Source organism: Hydra vulgaris, chromosome 13 (genome assembly GCF_038396675.1).
Source record: "Hydra vulgaris chromosome 13, alternate assembly HydraT2T_AEP".
NCBI classification, from domain to species: domain Eukaryota; kingdom Metazoa; phylum Cnidaria; class Hydrozoa; order Anthoathecata; family Hydridae; genus Hydra; species Hydra vulgaris.
Genome location: NC_088932.1, coordinates 31570896 through 31595539, shown reverse-complemented (window position 1 = coordinate 31595539; position 24644 = coordinate 31570896). Strand labels below are relative to the sequence as shown.

The 24644-nt window shown below is 29.2% G+C and overlaps 1 protein-coding gene across 1 annotated transcript; it reads right to left on the bottom strand.

Annotated features, from left to right (window-relative positions):
- Window positions 1–9062: 9062 nt before the first annotated feature.
- On the bottom strand, window positions 9063–22812 carry LOC100215554 (uncharacterized). Its single transcript, XM_065816803.1, has 4 exons — window positions 22662–22812; window positions 14249–14393; window positions 10146–10266; window positions 9063–9234 (listed from the first exon to the last, which is right to left on the bottom strand). Exons 1-4 carry the CDS (start codon window positions 22732–22734, stop codon window positions 9154–9156), a joined length of 420 nt encoding a protein of 139 aa, XP_065672875.1. The 5' UTR covers window positions 22735–22812; the 3' UTR covers window positions 9063–9153.
- Between the last annotated feature and the right edge of the window lie 1832 nt (window positions 22813–24644).

Here is a 24644-nt window from a genome sequence, read left to right as displayed (position 1 = left end):
CTTTTCTAAAACACTTCATCAATAGACTGATTTTCTAAATTTAAATATTAGAACTTGTATTTTTCTTTACTTCTATAAAGTCACAGTACTTTTTACCACTAATCCGGTAACAACTTGTTCATGCGAATGTGCATTTTCTAAGCTGACGATTGTAAAAACAAAACTACGCAGCTCTATGACTCAAGAAAGACTTGACTCTTTAATGCTTCTATTCATATAACAATAAATGACAACAAATATTAATTATGACGAAGTTATTGAGGAATTTACAGTGATGATACCAACAAAACGACGTTTAGAATTATAATATATATTAAGACCATTTATAATTATAAAAATACTAAATTTGTAACAATTTACAAGTAAAATTCAATAAACATTAATAGATAATAACGATAAAGCTTATTAAGGTATTTGGAGGTCATATTCCTAAACCGAAACCTAATTCTTTTGGGGGTGATGGGGATAATGTTCGTGCTGGTAAATAATAATGTATTTCTGAACAAATATTATGGAATTTTAATAGTTTTTCTGGAAAAATAAACTTTGAAAGATTAGTTAATCATAAAGCAATACGCCTAATAAAGTTGCAGAAAAAAGTTATCGATTCCATAAATGATCTTGAAAGACTGGCATTACGTTCGATGGATCAATTAGCCAAAGGATTTATACTTAGGTAACAGTTTAGAAAGAAAATTAAAATCTCTTAGAGGAAGCTAGTTTATTTATTTTAAAATTGCTACAGCATTATCTAAAGCAACTATAAGTTCTCAGTGTTGTTCAGTTTGTGGATGCAATACAACAAAAATGAATTATCTTAATGCCGCTAAAAATACGTCATTGACAAAGATAGGTCTCTGCTTTGGCCTTTTAACTTTCCATGCTTGGATTAAAAGCATCGAATGTCTTAAAATTAGTTATAAATGAACAGTGATAAGGTGATTTATAAAGACACCATTTGAAAGAAAATTATTCAAGGACGAAAACAGAAAATTCAAATAAGATTTTATGATGAAGTTGGACTGGTAATTGATATGCAAAAGTCTGGTGGCTCTGGGTCATCAAATACTGGAAACACTGCTAGAAGATTTTTTTAGAATGCAGAAAAGTTTGCTCAAAATCTGATGTCAGTATAACAAAGATGTTACATGTTATTTTGTGTACATCTTTCAAATTGACACTTCACTAGAGAATGCTGCAACAAAACAGTTGAAAAGTATGTAAATCTATATCCCTGGTATCATATGTCGCATATGCACACCATTCTTATTCATGGTTGGCAAGTTATAGAGAGAATGACAATGCCTAATGGCATGCTCAGTGAAGAGGCATAAGAAGCTTAAAATAAAAAAGAAGTTTTATGAATCATTTTCCAGAAAGTGTTCGCGGACAAAAACAAATGAAGATTTATCAAGGCGACTAATGTGTTCTACTGACCCTTTGATAAGTTGTTTGAGAAAATCATATTATCCTAAGAGCAACACTATTCTAAGTGACTTTCGTGATGTACTCAAAGAGGTTCCAATTTTTGACTCACTATAAATTGAAGTTGCATAGTTTTGATTTTAGTTGATATTCAAGATGTTGTTTACTTTGTTTGGATTTATTATTTATATTATAAAATAATACATGTTATGTAAATAAATGTTTTGTGAGTATATAAATTTGCTTGCATTCTTACATATACTTTATAAAGTATTCTATAGCCTAATTGTATGAACACTTGTTGGCTTTTATTTGGTCGCTAAGAACAATTTAACTACATAGATGCAATTAGTTCAAATTCTATTAACTGTATCTATATACCCTTGGAGTTAAGATTGTTTTCAAAGTTTTTATTTCATTTTTTAAAGAAATTTTGAGTTAAGCAAAAGTTTCATTTAAAAAATTAAATAACTGGTTTTTAAGAGCCCAAAACTGCATAGCAACACAAGTCTATTAAATAAAGGGTCAAAGTGGAAACTAATTAGTGTAGAAGCAATTTTTAGCCTAAACGTCTCTACTACCCTTCAATTGTTGAAATCCAAAATCCCACCTGCATACCCCTTGAGCGTTTTTCACAATTTGATGTCAAAGTGAGGTACCTAGTACGATAAATTTCAAAAACATGGTTTTCTTAGGAAATCCTAGAAAGGCACCTCTATTCAAACTAAAAATATGAACTTGTCAATTACTAATTTGATCTCATTTAAGTTTTTATTTATCAAATATAAATGTAAGTTAACAAAGATAGTAATTTTTTTAGAAAAAATAATATCAGGGGGTCAAAAAAATTAAAACGAAGCTCAAGGTTGAAATTTAATAGTTATCTATTTTCAGGGGGTAAAAATAATTAAAAATTCTGGATTTTTAGCCAGTTTTGCATAAGTTAGTCTGTAAAATATTAATAATAACTGTTATTGGGCTATCTTATTCTTAATTTTCATGATTAAAGGAAAATTGAACCTCAACAATAAAATTTAGAACTGTTATGTATTTTCAGGGGGTCAAAATAATTGAAAGTTATGGATTTTCAGACAATATTTCATAAAGTAGGCCTTTTATAAGCTGTAAAATGTTACCTTATTTTGAATTGTCATGACTAAAAGAAAAGTGAACCTAAACGATTAAATTTAAAACTGTTGTATATTTTCAGTATTTTTTTATATCAAGATAAAAAAATAAATATTATATCAATATGAGTGAATTTTTAAATTATATCAAATATAATTCCATCATCAAGTGAGTCGTCATCAGAAATATCGTCGGATTCATCTTGAGTTGTGTTTTCACAACCAACACCTTTGCGATCACCACATGCTGAAACACAAGAAACGCCATTTCTTCGACACAAACATTGCTTAAATTCACATGGCCTCGACGATAATTTGCAGTGACATCTAATAACGTGAAGAATTTCCTCCGGGGCAATGTTCTAAAAAATTATAGTTTTGTATATTTTCTCAAAGTATGGAATATGAGTACCATAAGAAAAAAAAAGATATCTGGTTGGTCATGATGGGTACCAATTTTCCACTTATGATCTTCCAACCCCATTCCAACGGATCAAGCTACACTTCATCAACGTTTTCCACTGCCAAACCTGAAGGTATACTCTTAAACTATGATACCATACTGCCCTTTTTGTAGGTGGTAGCGTAAATGGTACAATTCTTGAGGCAGATGCAACCATTTTCTTATATGTGTTATATCTCATCTCTGAAAGTGTGTCATCAGCTTTTTCGTTGTACAGTATCATTGGCAACTACTATTACGAAATCTCCATTTTTGCATTGATCCAAAAGCTGTTTTAACTATCATTGTGTCAGCATCATCATTTGCATGAATAACAGTGCAGCCTTCAACTTCAAACTTATCACTTATCAATTCAATTAACTTACTCTTGTTAGTTTGATTTGAAAGGAAAGTGTTTTGGTTGACTGACACCTTTATGTCTGACCGTACATCAATATCAGGACAACTAGCTAACTTCATTGACCGCCAATGATGTTCATGATCTTTTGTTGATGGAATGTTATTATAACCATCAGAAACAATTGTAGCTTTTGTGAAATTGACTTTTCTTAAAAATTATTTTTTAAATTCCATTTAAAAATTTTTAATTATGCTTAAAAACTAGAACTGAAATAATTTACCTTTCTTAACGGTGCTCCGCCATCCACTATGTGGTGCTTCATCTCGATAATATCAGATTCATCAATTGACTGAAAACCCTTTCCTAACAATGTTTCGATAAGAGACGCTTTGTTCGGCTTTCTTATGTTATTGTCTAAAAATAATGCTGTTGGAACTGGAGTCAATTCGTAGTCGAAGTCTTAATATTATCACATCGCTCTGCAATCACTATCAATCGCGTGTATAATAAAGCAGGATCAATGCTGATCTTTTGTTTGTTGATACGAGCAATATTCTTCAGATCAGACAAAGTTTTGACTTGCTGCTTTTGTTTTATTGAAACTTCAACAACAGTTACACCATCCAACGTAAGTTGTAAGTTGAACCCAACACTTTCAATTTTGTCACAGTTTATTGTTTCATCTGCAATCAAACCATTAGATTGAGACTGGAGCTGTTATTTTTTTAAATCAAATGGTTTATTTGATTCAAAAAACTGAAATATTTTATCTAATTCATCAGTCTTTTTTAATCCGACTCTTTCCCATTTCTTCATTTTTATCGCAACTGTTGTGTTTGTACCGGTCAACTCAGTCAAAGCATTGTGAATGTCCGCACAAGAATGCATAGATTGAAGCCATAGAGTGCGCACTGATGAAGTAAATTCTTTACCTCTAATCAGGCTTCCTCGATTTTTCAATGAACGCATGAGCACCTGGTAGAATAAAGATTATAAACTAAAATATATAACTAGTTCCAGTTTCCAAGGAGCTAATAATATTCTAAAGCCTGACGAATAAGCAATACTTACCAAACCTTTCAATACTTATTTGAGCATAACCAACTATAAATTTTAAAGCGGAAAGAAAGATCATTAACACATGCATGCAAATACCTGTTCAATCACAAGATCAGGCCACAAACCAGCCCAAAAGTGTTTTGATCTTCGAATTACATGAAAACCATTAGATGCTAACTTTTGATACATCCAAGGATGAGTCTGAGCATCCGTTGTAAATAAAACTTGTACTTGCTGATTTTTTGTAGTGGATGTGATCTGTACCTGCAAATAAGTTAAGCATTTGATTCAACGTGATCAAATGAAGATTCCAATCCCCTTTACGCAAAGCACGGATAAATTGACGCATATTGTTGGAATTTTAGAGTGAGAGTAGCATCAAAAAGAATGTGCCCTCGTATTGCCCTAGCAATCGCTTTGCCGTTGAGCATATGTATTACACTGTTCTCTTCATAAAGAGTTTCAAGAGTGCACTCTAAGCCTGAACCGTTCATAAAAGATCCAATACTACCGGCAAAAGTCATCACTGTATGGAAACCACCTAGATGTACTACTATATTTAGAGACTTTTAACAACAATTTCAATTGCTTTTTCCCACACTGGTTGGTCGAAAGTAATTGAAGGTGTTTCCACATTTAGTACCTATTATTGATTGATGACGAATAGCCAAGTAAAATAAGTACATGTCAAATCTGAAGGGTTGAGATCAATAATTGGTAAGATTGTAACTGTGGATTTTGGCGGATGATCACCTGGTCTTGCATGTATCCCAACCAACTCGGTCTTGGCATTTCCTTTTTTGAAAACAATGTTGGAGTTTTCCAGATGCTATCCGCTGACAGATTTGAAGGTAAGACGTATGGAAACAATAGCTCAACTCTTTGTTTAAAAATAATTTTTTAATACCATCTAAGTTTTAAATGTGTGTAATCGGCGATCGGTACTTTACTTCCACTTCTCGTCACTTCGTCTTTTAAAAGAAGTCTACTGGATCTATGTAATTATATTTCTTTAATTGGGTGATCTCTCCTAGATATGGTTGATGCAATTATACCCATCCCATGGAATGTCCCAAGCCCGTCCAATGTGCAAATATTATGATCAACATTGTTCGCTATAAAATGGGTGAACGCATCCTTAAAACTAAATTGTTTCCACTGTTTATCTACTGGTTGTGACAGCGATGCCTTTTTAAATCTTGTAACCTCGCTGAATAATATTCCAAACCCTAATTTAAACAATTCGTCATTTAGCAACCTAAAACCTTATGGATGATCTACTTCAACTGCAAGTGCAAACGATATTAACGGTATTTTCATAGCAGCAAAAGCTTTAAGAATATATAGCCCAATACTTTATTTTTGGATTCTTGAGTTTGTGAACTCTCCAAGAAACAATCTCGAACTTTCTGGAATCCAATCATCTTTTACTTCATCACTTGTTGGGGAGTAGTCAGTGCCGTATACCCTTTCTCGGATATCGGCTTTTAATAAATTAGCTGCCGCCTTTATAATTTAGCTTTTTTCACACTCAATATATTTTCTATTTCTTTAAATTTTTTGTTTATAATAAAAGTCAAATCCCTTTAAAATATATTATGCTGTCAACACCTTTTGAATTGTTCACAAATAATATATGGGGTCCAAATTTATCTTTTAATAACCTCTTTAAGTAACGTTTATCATACACTTTCTCATAATCGGCCATAAGTTTTTTTAATTTGATACGAAACTGACTCAGCGTTATAATTTCTGAAGTTGCTTCGAGCCATTCATATGCTTGGTTAAATGCGTCCATCATATGCGGCCTTCCTTTTTTTTTTTGCAGCCTTCCTATTTTTCTTGAATCTGAAGAGCCGATGAGTCATTTTCATTTTTTTCCAGTTTTAACGTGCAAATGCAAAGTAGCCTTTGTCTAACATCTAATGTTGATACCATATGCCAATCTTTTCGATTAGGGTTTTTATTGTTTAGCACAATAAAAACAGTTTATCTTTTAAGCAAATGTGTCAATATATTTTTGATTTTTTTTCCTTGAAGGTTCTTGAACAGCAAAACGCCGTTTGTTGTTAAAAAATTTTCTCCAGCTTTCGTGTACAAACACTAAAGTTTTACTCGCTTAACATAACTCTCTGTGTAACAAATCATTATTTCGAACTTTGCTGAATTATAATAATCCACTAAGTCCTCTTTTTTGATTTGAATCAAGTTCTCTTTTGTTGGTTCTTGACAAATAATACACTCGATAATTTGTTTTAAATAAGCAAAAATAAGAACAAAAGAATATAGTAAATTGTAAAAATAATAAACCACAGTTAAATAATAATAAACCACAAAATAATAAACCACAAAAATGAAAAACTACAGTTTTAAATTCTCATACGCAAACAAATAAATTCAACACGAAAGTGCTACAACACGTTAAATCTATCAAAAAATACAGTGCAATGACTTCTAAAGGAAAAAAGAAAGCCGAAAAATTGCATTATTTGGGCAAAATTGGCCAAAAATCCACCATTTTTAAATATTTTTACCCCCTAAAAATACATAACAGTTCTAAATTTGATTGTTTATGTTCACTTTTCCTTTATTCATCAAAAATAAGAATAAGATAGACTAATAACAGTCATTAATAACATTTTAGAGTATGTAAAATTCATAACTTGGGCAAAATTGGCTAAAAATATACCATTTTTAATTATTTTTACCCCCTGAAAATAAATAAATGTATCAAATTTCAACCTTGAAGTTCAATCTTTTTAATTATGAAAAATCAGAAAAAACTAGGCAGATAATAGTTGTTAATAACATGTTACAACCTATAAAAGGCCTAATTTAGGCAAATTTTGCTGAAAATCCGCCATTTTAATTTTTTTTTTTTGACCCTTCTGATATATCTTTTTTTTTTAAAGTTACATTTTTGTTTACTTATATTTATATTTGATAAATATAAACTTAATTAAGATCAAATTATTAACTGCCAAGTTCATATTTTTAATTTGAATAGAGGTTCTATTTTAAGATACCATATGTTTTTGAAATTTATCGTATTAGGTACCTCACTTTGACATCAGATTGTGAAAAACGCTCGAGGGGTATGCAGGTGGAGTTTTCGATTTCAACAAGTTGCTTTTGCGCTACTTATTTTCCACTTGACCAACTTTAAGGTCTCTGTTAACTTTAAGGTCTCTGTTAACTTTAAGGTCTCTGTTAACTTTAAGGTCTCTGTTAACTTTAAGGTCTCTGTTAACTTTAAGGTCTCTGTTAACTTTAAGGTCTCGGTTAATTTTAAGGTCTCTGTTAACTTTAAGGTCTCTGTTAGCTTTAAGGTCTCTGTTAACTTTAAGGTCTCTGTTAACTTTAAGGTCTCTGTTAACTTTAAGGTCTCTGTTTACTAGACTACACCAAAAATTATTTAATTTCTTGTTTGTGCTATCATTCAAATACATAAAGTAGGATTGTAGTATTAATTTCAGTTTAGTTTATAAATTTGACATTTTAAGAAAGTCTCTCAATTTAGGTAACTAAGCATAATGCACTGTTGATATGGAACATAGGTATCCATAGCAACTAAATAAACAATCTAATGGTACCATTAAATTTGTAGTGTGAAAAGTTATTACTTTTGTCCAGCTAGTAAAAATTTTGGCCCACGTGCATCGGTAAGGATGGAGGCGTGAACTTCCTTTCAAATGCTCTTCCGCGGTGCTCTATGATTAGACCGTAAGGACTCATCACAGAGGACTGCCGTTAACTAACTTTTACTAATTAAACTATATATGAAGAGCTAGCTGGAAGTCTTTACGAACTTAGTTCCAGCTAGATCACAAATAATTTTTTTTTTTTTTTAATTGAAATAAAAGACACAATTATTAGAAATAATTCTATATAAGAAATATCTATTATTAAAAATAATTCTATATAAGAAAAATGTTTAATAAGAAAGGAAATCTACACTTAGAATCAAGTATTAAGTATGCTTAACTCAAGATGTGGAAATTCCTTAATTTTTTTTCTTTTCAATTATTTTTTAATTGAGGTTTTTTTTTACTTTATTAATGGGTGTATAAATATGTTTATAATTAGTATGAATAAAAATGTTGTTTATCGTCTTTTTTTGCGATTATAAAGTTATTGATATTCAAAAATACTTCATCAGATAATTTGGTTTTTTTTATTTTTGCCAAAACAATAAAAATGTGATTCTTTTAAGAAATACGTTCTTTAACTCAAAGGTAGATCTATAGGGGAAGATAGAGCAATCGGAAATCGAAAAAATCATAAAATTACTCTCCATTTTAACTAGATGTTCTGAATCTGCTCCTGCTTCAACTAGGAATTGTTGAAAAGTTAAAGTCCTGTTGACTAGCCAATTTAAATTTGCAAAGAACACCTTTTTTAGTGAAATTATTTTAGTTGGGTAAGCCATAAACTCAGTAAGAAACTTAGAAAAAAGTTAAAAGTGTGAAATGCTAGGTTAAATTTAAAAATAGCCCAATCCAATACTAACCTTGTAAAGCATGCAAGTTGCCAGTATGAATTACTAAGAAAGTTATCTTTAATATATCATTTCATATAAGAAATGATATATAAAAGATATCTTAAAGCTTAAATTTAAGGGAAAAAAAATTTATTAATTTATAGAATATTCATTTCAAAAAGAACATTTTAAAACTTTTTCCGTATTACATGGGTTTTGGTTATAATATTTATAGTTTATTAGTCTTTTTTTATCAATTTTATCTTATTTGAGCAGAGAACTCGAAACAACCGAAATCTTGGCCGTTCTTGAATAGTTTAACTTTGATATTGTGAGTACCCTAAATAATGAAAAAAAAAATCAATTAATACTTTTACTAACTAAATTATAAACTTTACAAACTTTTACTACCTTTTTTTACTAACATTTATACTATTTACATTTTACTTTTTACTATTTAGATTTTATTTTTTACTATTACATTTTATAAACTTTTACTAAACAATATAGGAGTAGCTAGTTGGAACTAACAGTAGGAAAATTTACATCATTAATAAAAGTATTAGGTAACGCGTTTTATGTAGTAGTATTATCTAGTGTTTATTTTGTTATTGTTATTTTTTATAGTAGTATTATCTATTGTTTATTTTGTTATTGTTATTTTTTATAGTAGTATTATCTAGTGTTTATTTTGTTATTGTTATTTTTTATAGTAGTATTATCTATTGTTTATTTTGTTATGGTTATTTGTTATAGTAGTATTATCTATTGTTTATTTTGTTATTGTTATTTTTTATAGTAGTATTATCTAGTGTTTATTTTGTTATTGTTATTTTTTATAGTAGTATTATCTATTGTTTATTTTGTTATGGTTATTTGTTATAGTAGTATTATCTATTGTTTATTTTGTTATTGTTATTTTTTATAGTAGTATTATCTAGTGTTTATTTTGTTATTGTTATTTTTTATAGTAGTATTATCTATTGTTTATTTTGTTATTGTTATTTTTTATAGTAGTATTATCTAGTGTTTATTTTGTTATTGTTATTTTTTATAGTAGTATTATCTATTGTTTATTTTGTTATTATTATTTTTTATAGTAGTATTATCTATTGTTTATTTTGTTATTGTTATTTTTTATAGTAGTATTATCTAATATTTATTTTGTTATTATTATTTTTTATAGTAGTATTATCTAATATGATAATACAATGATAACCAATAAAAGGTTTTATGAAAGTATTCATTTACCCTGAGGAACATAGCTGCTAACGGAACATTTAGTGTTTTTGATATACTATAAACGCGACCTCCTGAAAGCTGGCACGGAAGACCAGCGCCAATGAAATCACTGCATGTCAGTTTCATCGAGCTAATAATCAAAAACATAAGTAAACATAAAACACGTTGTAATCACGTTGTAAACATGTAATAAACAAGTAATAAGATACTACAGTTTAAGATAACTGAATGCTATATACTATAGTTAGACTCTATAGTTAGTGTATTTCTTTAGTTATAATATAAAAAAAAATTAATATAGTTTAAACGACATTATATAATGAATATCGATGTAATAGTATTGCATTGACTATATTTTAGCATTACTTCGATTAAATATATAATAATTGTACTATATATATATATGTATAATTATTTCCGCTGTACTTTTTTTCGAGATATCTCTATATCTAGTAGAGATATCTTAATATCTAGTGGAGATACCTCGAGATTTCTTTCGAGATATCTATATATTTAGTGGAGATATCTCGAAAAAAAGAACAGCGGAAATAGATTACATTTTTAAAACTACGATAAACTAGAATTTAGAAACTTGGTCTAACCTTGTCAACATCCACAAAAAAAAAAAAGTGTTAAACTATTAGGTCTAGATTTTTAAGTGTTCAAAATCGATAATTTTCAAAAATGGTCATAGTTATGCTTATGGTCATGAATATTTATATACACTATATCATTAACTTTAGATATGACATTTGATATGACGATTGTCGATATCTCGACATGTCGATTGTCGATATGCCGATTTAAAATTGAAACATAAGTCTTAGTCAAAGTAAGAGTAAAGTTTAATTTGCTTTAAAATGAGAAAAAATTTAAATAAAATACAAAAAGAAATAAAAATGAGTATTAAAAAATACTTCATTGACAATATAAAGCCAATAGTTTAGAAATGACTTTAAAACCAAACTATGATATACGAGTTAGTATCAAAAAAAGACTCTTTTAAACTCTGATTAAGAGAACCACATAAAACTGTTGCTGCTGTTGTTGTTGTTGTCGTTGCAGATGTTGTTGTTGTTATTGTTATTGTTGTCGTTGTTGTTGTAGCTGTTGTTGTTGTTGATGTTGTTGTTGTTGTTTCTGTTGTTGTCATTGTTTTATAAAGAGTTGCCAATAAAATAAAATGACTTCTTTGCGTATCCTTACATCACACTCGGTACTCTTAATTTCTTGTTATTTCTAATCTCGTTATAATGTTGTATTAACTTTTAAAAATTTTCAATAAAATACAGAATATGCCACCTAAACATTTTGTAACAACTATGCATACTCTGCCTTTCGGTAGAGGTTAATTGAATTAGACCCGCAAACTGCCGCGGTTAGCCGCTAGCCGTCGCCAAGCACTGCTTTATTTTTAGTCAGCCATGAAAATAAGTAGCCATAGCCAGCCGTTACAATCATAGTTAGTTAATTGATTTAAATCTTTAAAGTAGTTTATGTCCAATTTTTGGCATATAATTTTATCATATCACCTACCAATCGTTTCGTAATATAGAATTTGGTTTAACCATGGAATTCCACGATATAAATTAGTCTCGTGTTAAAGTATCGTAAGTCTTACGATCGAATACTTAATTTTCACGCAATAAAAAAAAGTCTTTTGCAGTCCAAAGAAAAAAAAGAAAAGTTGTCATCTGCGCAATTTATTTTTTATTAAAAATTTTTTATTTTTTATTAAAATGAAAAGAAATAATCATTATAAAGGTCAGAATTATTATTATTGTATATATATATATATATATATATATATATATATATATATATATATATATATATATATATATATATATATATATATATATATATATATATATATATATATATATATATATATGGACAATTCCACGCTAAAGTGAGTAATTTCGATAAAATGAATAAATACATTCAAATATAAACCAAGTTATTTGTTAGATCTTTAATTTGAAATATGTTTTAATCTTGTGTTTAATTTTAATTTAGTGTCTTTTATGTAAAAGTCTTTTTACGACGTCTTTTGGACGTCCTGAAAGGACGTCTTTGAGCGTCTAATCTAGAATCAGATTAGAATGCGTCCGAGACGTTCTGTCTGAACGTTCATTGTACGTTTTTTGTAGATCCCCGTGTTTGCTGAGTTGTTAGTTTTCATATGCATTACACAGACTAAAATGTTATATGAGTAAATATCAATTGGATCTTTTTTGAGGTTTAATAAAGAACAAAAATGAAATTTAGTATATAGTTTTTCACATTACAAAATGCTGTAACTTTTTAAAGTATTTACATAAAGTATAGATACATTAAATAATTCTTTCACTAGATTGGATAAAATATATTAGATCGTTACTAACCTTTATTTTTAATGATTTTAGGTTTAATTGACAAAAACAAAAAAAACAAAAATCAAAACATTATATAAATTTACAGAACCAAAGTTAGACAGTAATATATCATGCTGATTTGGCATGGAATAACAATTTTATGATAGGTTCTGGCTCTCGTTCTATCTCACGTCTATCGTTAACAATCATGAATAAATTTCATTATTGAAATTCAAAGTTTTAATCATTTACTAAAAGCCGAGACAAATTAATTACAATTTTTGTTTCAAAATAATATATAGTTCTTTCTTTTTTTACTTTTTTTAGATTAAAGGAGGAGGCAGTTACAATGCTCCATTTTCTAAAAATATTGAAATTATATTTTGATGCATCTTGTAAAGTGGTAAAAAAATTTTATAAAAATTTCTATCATTTTAAATAGTATCAATTTAAGTTTATTAAAATCGCGTTTGAAAATTTTATAACTTTTTTTTAGTTTGGAGAGGCGGGGGGGTTAAAGCGATCGACCGAGGCTCACACCCTCATTCTAAGTCAATATATATACCATAAGTATATGCTGTAAAAAAGTAAAATATAATTTTACATTAGGTCTCATTTTAACAAAGAAAAAATTATTTATATCAATTAGCCATTTTTGATTGACACAACCATCCACCTTTAACTCAAAAATTCTCCACTTATTCTTGACAGAAAGCAGATTATAACAGTTTTTTGTATAAAAAAATTGTAAATTTTGTTAAAATAAACTTGTTTTATTTTAAAAAATGAATTTTTTACTGTGTAAATGGTGGTTTGGTGCCCCCTCTAGCCCTTAAATACTTCCTGTTGCTCAAAACTATTATAAATTTGTAAGCCCCTCATACATCTTTCTTTTTATAAAAAGTTGTAGGTGTTTCAATAAGAATTGACAAAGTTATAACAATTTATGTAAAGAAAAACATAATTTTGACCGTAGTTTCTTCAACAAATCCATATATCAAAAATTTAAAAAAAAATATATATATATATATATTATCGGAAATATATATTATCGGAAATATATATATATATATATATATATATATATATATATATATATATATATATATATATATATATATATATATATATATATATATGTATATATATATGTATATATATATGTATATATATATATATATATATATATATATATATATACATATATATATATATATATATATATATATATATATATATATATATATATATATATATATATATATATATATATATATATATATATATATGAATGTAAAGTTTCTAAAAAGTAAATATATGAAAGCTTTGAAAGAACTTAGCAATGTGTTCGAAACATTGAACCCAAACTACTATGATTAAAATGATAAAAAAAAATATTAAATGATAAAAAAAAAATTTTTTATTACTTTCAATGAAGGTTTAGAGTATTGGGTCAGACAAGTATTGAATTCAGTTCATCAAGATTTCAAACAGTTTTGGTAAACATATAAAGTAGAATAACGCAACGCAAATTTCAATAAAGTCTTGTGAAGCTGTCTGTGTGCAACACCTATACCTCTCTCTCTCTCTCTCTCTCTCTCTCTCTCTCTCTCTCTCTCTCTCTCTCTCTCTCTCTCTCTTAAATATATATAATATTTAGCTTATTTTGCGGTTATTTTATATCTGTTTAGTGTTGTTTTGCAATTTACTCGACACGGAGCCTTTACAAACATCACGTAATCAAAAAAATCTTACCACTGAACAAAATTGCAAAAAGGCATTTCAATCACCATATCTAAATCTGGAGTAACTCCATCTGCTGTAATAACAACTCTTGCATTTGCAGATCTTCCTGGGTACAAAGTTTGTAGAGAAAGCTCTTTTACTTTTATTTTGTTAGCTAAAAATAAAAAGTAGAAATTTTATTAGAATAAATATGCATTAAAGACATGCATTTTTAAAAGATCATTAAGCTTTCCTTTTTGTGACATACAATTTTTTTTTTTTTTTTATTAAAATCAATAAATGTGTTAGAAGTTCATGATTTTTAATCCACTTAATTTTCAAGTTTAATAATTTGCTAAACCATCAATTAAATCCGCAAACGAATCAGTTGTTGTGAACATTGCAATATATAATAAAAGAAATATGTTGTGAATATATAGCAAATGAATGTTTTGTGTGAATATGTTGAATAAATGTTCAATATTTTCATACACTAATATACCAAGTAAACACATATTATGTTTGCAATTGAAAATGTATAAAAAGAATGATGTATAAATATCAAAAACACTATTAAGGAAATACACAGAGGATTTTTCCATGCATTCTTATATATGTTTATTTGATTTATTTCTTTTTTTTAATATAACACATAATTCAATTTTTTCATTTTAGAATATTTTTGAACTTTAAACCTATATGATTTTTAAATTTTAATGAAAATTTTTTTTTTAATTTATTTTAAAAGCGACCATTTTTGTATGCAATTAAAGTTATATTTTTATTAAATTTAACAATTAAACATAATTAAACAATTAAAAATAATTAATATAATTAAGCATTGCTTAGACAACTATTAGAAAATGTTTTTTTTTTTTTTAAATCTTTGCTTCCAACAAGGCTTTAAGCAACCACTGCTAGAGTTGGAAGTTACTGGAAGAGAAAAGATGAAGTTTATAGAGCAAGATAACGATTGACAGACGACTTAAAAGATTGCAAATTATATGAATCAGGAAAGCAAGATGCTCCTAGAAACTCCAAAAAACTTAATTATTTTTCCTTTGAAGAAATGTTACAACCTACATAAATTTACAAACAAAATTAATGTTCGGAGCAAGAAGAAGACATTATTTTTGTCTTATCGCCGTGCACCGTGTTACAATATATATTCTTTAACAAAGTTTTTTCCAAGAGTATAAAGTATAAATAAGGAAATAAGATAAATGTTAACAAAAATATTAATATTATTATTATTATAAGAAAAATATTATTATTTTACTTAACCGCGAGGAAAAAAACTATATGAATAAGAGTTTATGGAACAGTCACAGTAAAATGATGAGAATTTATTGAGTGACGAGTAATACGAGAACGAATTTTAGTAGCACCTTGTCTAAAAGAGAAAGGGTATTGTTGGAAGATCCTCCCCAGATATGGCAACAGTAATTCATACTAGGACGGATTTGAGATTTATAGAGATAAAGAATAGAATTAGGTGTAAGAAAGTGTCCAGCACGATAAAGAGATGAAACCTTAGCAGATGCTAATTATGCAATGGGTTTGATAGATGGTTTCCAAGAAAGATCAGAAGTAAAAGTTAATCCTAGATGATGAAGGGTAGATGACTCATCGAGTACAATACCGTTCATATATAAAAAAAGATCTAAATTATTGCAATAACGATTGGCTGATAAAAGCGTTGAAAGTTCGCCAGCTACTGTGAACCCCATGCTGTAGCAGAACTGACATCTTTTTCAAGCTCAAATGCCCCCTCAAAGCAATCAGAGGGTGTTGGCTTCTTATCAAGACAAGAACAAATGATAGTATCATCAGCGAACAATGCCACCTTAGATGTGAGAATATCCGGAAGATCGTTAATGTAAATTAAAAAGAATATAGGGCCAAGGATAGAATCTTGAGGAACCGCTGAAGTTACGGGTTATGAAGAAGAGTGTTATCCATCGAGGACAACTTTTATACTACGATTGGTAAGGAAGGATTCAATAATATTAAAGATGTTAACTGATACACCATAAGAAGAAAGCTTATGAAGAAGATCAGCATTCCAAACTTTATCCAAAGCTTTAGAAATGTCAAGAGCGATAGCCTTAACCTTTCTACCTTTATCTAATGCACGATAAAACCAATCTGTTATTATTGTTAGCAAATCAGCTTTCGAACAAGTAGATTGACATCCATACCGATGATCAGAAGGTAAGTTATTAGATTTAAGATGAGAAGTTAAATGGTTAAGTGTTTGTTAGTTAAAGACTGAGAAACCTTGATTATGATAGAATCAAGATTAATGGGACGGTAGTTAAACGAATCAGATTGCTCTCCAGAATTTTTTAAAATAAGGATAGCAGATGCCACTTTCCAGCAGGCGGGAAAACAAGACTCTGATAAGCACTTGTTAAATAGTTTTGAAAGTATAGAGGACAGCTCCGGAGATCATTTCTGCAAGACTATAACAGGTATGTTGTCTGGACCACAAGCTGTAGAAGAGTCTAAGCAGTAAACAACTTTAGATACAGAAGCTAGAGTGATACGAAAGTCAAACAATAGATCAATCTGTGGAATCGAGAGATGATATTGATGATGAAAAGTTCTTAACAAACAATCTAGCTTTGTTTTTAGGTGAGGTGACAAAATCTGAACCATTCAAGAGAAGTGGAATAACAGATTTACCTTTATTATTGATCTGGAGAATTTTTTTGCTGGTGGATATGGAAGTAACGGTTTTGATTGGAAGTTGCGGCAGCACAATGTGAGGAAAGCCATAGAGAAGAGTGAGACTTGACTTGGAATCTTCGAGAGGGAATAAAAGATTCCATGCCAGCCTGAATCCAAGAAGTTATGTAAGAAGTACATTTATCAGCAGGAAGACGAAAAATTTCTAACCAATGGCCATTACAAGAAAATCACGGAAAGGGTCTTAGTCAGCTTTAAGGCAATTGTTAGAGGTACAATGATAGGAGGATTCTGATGATGAAAAAGAATGAGATAATAGTTTTATATCAAACCATGATCAGAAGCACCTATGGAAGAATGTGAAGAAACTGATCACTGACTAGGATCAAACATGATATAAGTCGAGTAGAGAAGGTAAATGATTCAGGTTGTCTAGAAAGCGAGTTGGAAAGTTGACTATTTGAGTTAGAAATTGAGAAATTGAAGGCAAAAGTTGTGGGCCTTAACGCCTGAAGGATAGCGGTATAGACAAAGAAAAAGGCAATAGAGTGAAGTGGTGCTAAACTATAAAAGAATAGTTGGTGGATTCAAACTTAGTTTCCCGACAAATGGGTAAATTCTTACGAATTTAAATGCCCAGGCCAAGCATGTGACTATTGGAGTCTTACTAATTAAAGGAAGATAGCCGTCAACACTAAGATTACAGGATGAGACAGCCGAACTCTAATTAGTCTCACAAAGAGCAAGTATTTTACTATAATTATTATTACACACATTTCTGTTCATTAAGGTATGCATTTAATTACAACTTTTAAGTTATATATTCTGTCAGTTAATTAAATCATCAGAAATAAGTTCAACAAACACATATGGAGCTATATATGGATACGGAGCATCTAATAAAAGAAAAACAAAGAGAGCGTGACAAAATAAAATTGATTAATGAAGCAAAAAAAATGTCCCAAAATTGATGAGATGTTTAAAACATTAAGTTTACCTATTCAATATGTCGAAGTAATTAATTGTTTTAAATACTCTTGGTTGTTATAACTTATAAGTTGTGATTTTCTGACATATTTGTATTTTTTAATTAATAACAGCAAAATACCTATTTGATTCTAAATAGGTTTATGACCTAAAGGTTTTCTATTTAAATTTTGAAAAGGTTAACGACCTATTTGATTCAAATAAGTTCAAATTTACTTCAAAATTTGAAGTAGATGATACTTTAAATGTAATCAAAGAATATCTTATTTGAATAAATAGTTTGTTTTTTTACCGTTTATTTTTAATTCATTTTTTATTTATAATTTAAGAACGAATGTGCTGAAATGCACGAACCACTTAAAGACAGTGGCCCTGCCTTTGAAAATGAAAAATTGAGTACTTCTCTACCAGATACTCTGATGACCACAACATTGGGTGAAACTGACCCCGTGAGTAAATTGAAAACATATACCTATACTAAACATTTATTGAATAGATTTAGAATAGTTTTATAATAATTTATTCTACTTATTATAAAATATAGATAGTCAGTATTTTTTTTACCCTTTTCACAGTTTATTTTTGAATTGATTTTTTATGTATAATTTAAGAATGAATGTGTTGAAAAACTTGCGATATTTAAAGGCAGTGGTCCTGCCATCGAAAGTATCAATTTGAATACTTCTCTAGTCGATACTCTGATGAGTACAACATTGGGTGCAACAACTGACTCCGTGAGTATATAAAAAATATATACTCAACATTTATTGAATAGATTTAGATTGATTTTTACTTGTTTTTAACCAAATAACTAAATTATGTAATTTATAAATGAATATAGGTAGGCACTATTTTTTACCTAATAATTATTGTAAGTTACTAAGCTTGGTACATTTAAGGGAGATTGTAAGATATGTTTCTTCAGAATATAAAACTAGGGTAGAATCTACTATACATGAAAGAGTATCATTGTTTTTAAATCCAAAAAAAGCTACTGGTCAAGCATTATGTGATTTGGTGTCAAATAATTTATCAGGAAATATGATAGATGTAAAAAAATGTTGATTCTTCCACAGATGGGTCATCAAATATGATTGAACAATAAAATGGTTTTTCTAAATGGTTAGAAAAAGAATCTCCGAGTCAACTTCATGTGTTGTGTTATGCACATTGCCCTAATTTAGTTATCACGGAAGCTACGGTGGTTACTCCAACACTGGTTGCCTAGTCATTAAAACAGAGACACAAGCAAAACCCATGCACCGAGTCAAGAAGATTCAGCATTCAACATCCTAAACTGGAAACAATTTATTATAAATACATCTACGCCAGTCTAATAGATTAAGAAGGGGTACGAGGCTGGTCAACAGAGAGAATCTGTTTATCCCTTAAGTTAAACAATTATTAGACATAGTTAAACAATGTTTAGACCTGCTCTAGCAACAAAATTTTCTGAGTGTTTTGTCTCTTTCTTTTCTGAAAATTACGATAAGTTCTGCCATGAGAATAATCTTGGTAGTAAACACAAGATAAACTACCTTCTTTTCTTTTACTTATCCAAATTTAATACTCAACGACTCACCATTAAGCAAAGTTGTAATACTTTTACTTTAACAGTTCGTTAATGTCAAAAAGAAAAAAAAAATTTTTTGACTAGTTTTTTTCGGTGCTTAAGAATTTTCTCTGGTGTTTTAGCTTTCTTTATTTGTACAACTTAAATTGTAAAACAGGTAAAATTTATTTCTGGAAACTCTGTATTTAATTAAAATGCTATAATGACATCCATAAGATAAAGTTTAAAGATTTTTTCTTTTGGATAATCGGTAAGTTTCACCTTCGCAACACGAACACTTATATAAACACTTCGCAACACTACATTGTACTTATAGAAAATGCAAACTTGAAATTTATGGTGCTTTAGATTTTTACATAGTTAAGTTTAAAAGTTATTGAACAAGCAAGAAACAAAGCATCTCGTATAATGGCGGAAAACGGGTTTAACGATAATTACTTGCAGTATCCACCAAAGTACAATTTTACACCAAAGGACCCCTTATATTTTGTTTTTATTCGTTCGAATTTAGCAAGTTTTCTAACATTTGATTCTGAACTTCATTTGCAGATCGTTCTAACTTATTTTGTTCTCATAAAGGTATTCTTATTTTATAGGAAACAACAAATCGAAATGTTTATATGGAATAAACTATCCATAAAGAAAAACAAACTAAATACGGTCTTTTCCATCGCCTCCATAAAAAAGGTGGCATTCATATATTAAGAAATCTTATGTCAAAAGGAAAGGCTTTGTTGTTTCATAAAATTACAAAATTAAGTCAAATTAAGCGAACATGTCTCAACTTACGACATGTTTAACTAAAAATCCGGACAAACTTTGTAGCTTCACGTTATATGCCTAACGATGTTTTTTATTTTATAATCTTATCTATTATGTTGCAAATTTATTCCTCTACAATTTACCATAGTGTTTTTTTTTTCAGAACCTAATTAAACATGTCTACAAGATCGAATAATTAAGAGGCACTCCGTAAACGAGTGTTCGCTTTTTTGGATTTGCATCCAAAAGAAAACAAAATGTTTATTCTTTATCATTTTCGCATGGAAATTGTCCCAAAATCAACCATGTACGATATACCGCAACAAATGGAGATTAATATTGGGCCAGAGCAAAAATTTGGAAGCGGTTGGACTGCAAAAAAAATGTTTAAAAAACAGGTAAAAACGCATATAAAAACTACCTAACAATGCCTAGATTGATAAGAATAATGGTGTTTCAAAGCATAGCTTAACCAAAAGATTAAATGTTTCCCAGCAGTATATAACCAAAACTATCAACGAAAAGACGAGCGTTCGATATCGTAAAAAACCAAAAAAAAAATTGGCTTAGAAAGCTGTTGTGCGTTCTAAGTGCCGAAATTGGTTACACTTTTTCGGAAAAAAAATTGTGATAATTGACAACATTTTTCTTTTGTACAAGACAACGCTTTCTGGTAACACAGGATATTATACTTCAGATCCTGATTTTTAATAATAAGGTCAAACTCAAAAGAAAAGGAAGTATGAGCCAAAATAATTAGTTTGGATAGCCTTGTCAGAGAAAGAGGTCTCAAAGAATTGTATTGGTCCTTCTGCCAAAGCAGTCGACAAGGATGTGTACATTTCCAAATGCCTGGGTAAATTAAAGAAGTTTATTAACAAGGTTCATAAAAACGACAAAATTGTGTTCTGGCCTGATCTAGCCTCCGCACACTATTTACTATTCAAATACAGTACAAGATTACATGAGACATAAACCCTTCAAATATGCCCGAGTTGCGTCCGATCGAGAATTTTTGGAATAAAATTAAAAGATTGGTGTATGCAGACAACTGGCAAGTTCAAAATCTCTGTCAACTAAGATATCAAATAAATTATTGTTTGAAAAATTGATCAAAATTGCGTACATAGGCTTGGGGCGAGTACCTTTACAAGAGTTAGTCGTGTTCGGCGAAATAGACTGTTTAACAAATAATTTTTATTTTATTTTGTAAAATACAAATTTTTTGTTAATATGCTTTTTGAATATATAAAATTGATAACTCCATTCAAAAGATATTCATTTTCAAAGTTTGTCCGGATTTTTAATAATAACTTGTTACGCAATCATATACAGTGTGCCTAACAGAAACTTTTCATGTTTATGTAAGTGATGGTTTTTGAACTGTTTTTTTAAATATATTAAACAACCTAAATTTGAAATATTTTTAATTGTATGTTTTGTGTATTTTGGCCTTTCTTCTCTAATGTCAATATATTTTAAAATTTTCTTTTAATTCCGTATTCTTTTTAGAACAAGTATGAAAATTATACCATGTCTCAAAGTTTATTATGTATTAAATCTTCTATCGTACTTAAATGTTATCTTATCTATGTGTTATCCATGCAGATAAAACTGTCAACATTTACATTTAAAAATTTTATTAATTGGTTTTTAATCGGACGTATGTTAAAGTCGCCAATACAATAATTAGGAAATTTATTGGAAAGTTTTTTATTTAAAATCACACGTTTGGAATCGAAAAATTGTTGTCGATTTCATTTTTGGATAAATATGGTCTAGTTAAATTTTTTCGTTTGCTGAGCATAGGATCAAAATTATCTATATAAACTAGATTTCAGATCAGAGGCGGTTCTACGAATAAAATAAGGGGAAGGGGTGGATCCTTACAATATATCAACTGGTTCCTAAAAAAAAAGGTCCACAATACTAAAATTCATCTGACTGAAATGTGACAAATACCCGGGTATTTGTCACATTTCTAAACTAGTTGGCTATTCGAATAGCCTTCTACTTTCTTCAAAATACCGACTGTAACCTGAAAATCACCTTCTTGGGGAGGGGGGTTCCTATCCCCCACCACAAAAACGCCTCTGTTTCTGATTTCCGTATTTCAAAAAAAAGTGCATTTAGTTTTTTTTTATATTTATAATCACCTTATTCAACTATTTTGTTTAATTTAAAAACTCTTTGTAGGCTATTTTTGGCTGAAAATTAATGACGCCATTACATATGCAAAGCAAAAGAGACTTAAATTTTGTAGTTGTTGTTGACTCACCCGGCATTAGATGATTTGATATCAGCTGATTTTTTACTTATAAAACATTTTACATTTGCATTAAAATCAATATAACTTTAATATCTGTGTGTAAACACGGTGTATGGCGTGAATACGGCGTAAATGGTGTAAAATAAATTTTTGTTACTAACCTCCACTGCATACTCTCAAGTTTTGAGTATAAACTTGCGACACCAAAAGAAAAACAAAAAAGATAACCAGCATATTTGCTTAAAATTAAAAACTTTGAAACAAGAAAAAAAGACACAAAAAATAAAAAAATCAAAGTTTATATAAGTTTTTTATCTTATTGTTTCCATGGTTGTTAATTTAGTTGGAAATGAACGTTTTGTTTTAAATTATTTTTTTATTTAAAAACACATTTTTCTTTTAGTTTATTATGTGTACAGCTGGCGTAAAAAAATATTGGAGCGGTATAACATATTTGGCGTTTATTAATAATAACTTAATAAAAGTTCGGCAGTGTTTGAATATTTTTTTGCTTGTATCTATGAAGTTTTTTCTTTTCCAGCGTATTTGCATACTACAAAAAGGACCATCATTTTGTCTTCTTTCTTTGAATAAATATAAAACGAATAAAGCAAGTTGTATAAGTGTTTTTATTTTGACTTGGAATGTACAGATTCCATTGTATCCTTTTGTTAATGTCACTTTTGCATCCACTTTTGCAACATCAATGTTCCACTATCAACCTTACACCACTGCTGCACCATCACATCACATGCTACATAAGCCAAACAACTATTCAAATATTTTTTTTCTAATATCAATACTAAAACAACTACTAAAGTTATTTTGGTAGTCCTTACCAAACTCACAAATAGATTGATTGGTGATTGATTGGTAATTGATTGGTGATTGATTGGTGATTGATTGGTGATTGATTGGTGATTGATTGGTGATTGATTGGTGATTGATTGGTGATTGATTGGTGATTGATTGGTGATTGATTGGTGATTGATTGGTGATTGATTGGTGATTGATTGGTGATTGATTGGTGATTGATTGGTGATTGATTGGTGATTGATTGGTGAATTCATTCTACTGCCTTTTATACTGATTCGAATATACACATCGATTACACATCAGTTTCAACTTTAGTTTATAGTAGTTAACTCATCAGTTGACTCATGTTGACAGTTATTATTGAAAACTTACAAATTAGTTTCATAACTTCTGCAACATTTTTTTCATCAAATTCATTACCTTAGGGCCATTTATATATTATGTACGAACCGAGGAAGTTTGGGGTAACCCAAGATGAGTAATTTGCGTAAGAGTGCGTATGGGTAGGGTTCAATAAATGTATGTACGCAAACGCAAAAAATTTGGGGTGACAATTCACATTATTTTGTCCATTAATCAAAGTTGTTCCAACTTAAGTTCTGCTCTGTAATACTTGTAGTGAAAATATATTAATGAGACTATTATAAATTTTTCAAGTTTAGTTTATTTCTTAGAATTATTTTTGGTATTAATTTTATCTATACACATTATAATAGTAACTATAGTTGGAGGAATGAGGGGGGGGGGGGAGGGGTAAGACCACTAAGCTTAGAGATTGTCCTTAAATTACGTAACGGAAACTTTCACAATAAAGAAAACAAAAAAGATCAAAAATTTTTCCTCGCAAACTTTTAATTTAAAAAAATAGCCCATTAAGTTAAATGAAAATCGCCGCGTAAAAGAGCTTAATATCTCCTACTTCTGTTATTTAAAAATATTTTGAGTTGCGTACCTTATGGACGATCCCTTATGTATGCATGGAGAATATAAAAATGTACGAGGTGCAAAAAGATGGGGAAGGGGGGGGGGGAAGTGGTATAAATCTGGAGATTTTTGCGTACATAATATAAAGATGGCCCCCTATATGGTTGACATTATTAACTTAAGGGTTTTTAAAATGAGGACTCATGCGACCCATTTCAACTCAGTTAATTTTTTCTAAACCAACTTTATTTCAAAGTTATTAAAGAACTGACTTTTTTTAAGTTTAGAAAAATGATTGCTGTTACAATTTTTTCACTCGCTAAAAACTTCAAAATATTGTCCTCAAAAGTCTCTTTTTTAGCTACTGCGACCATCTTTAATGCAGCTTGATGCCCTTCAGATTT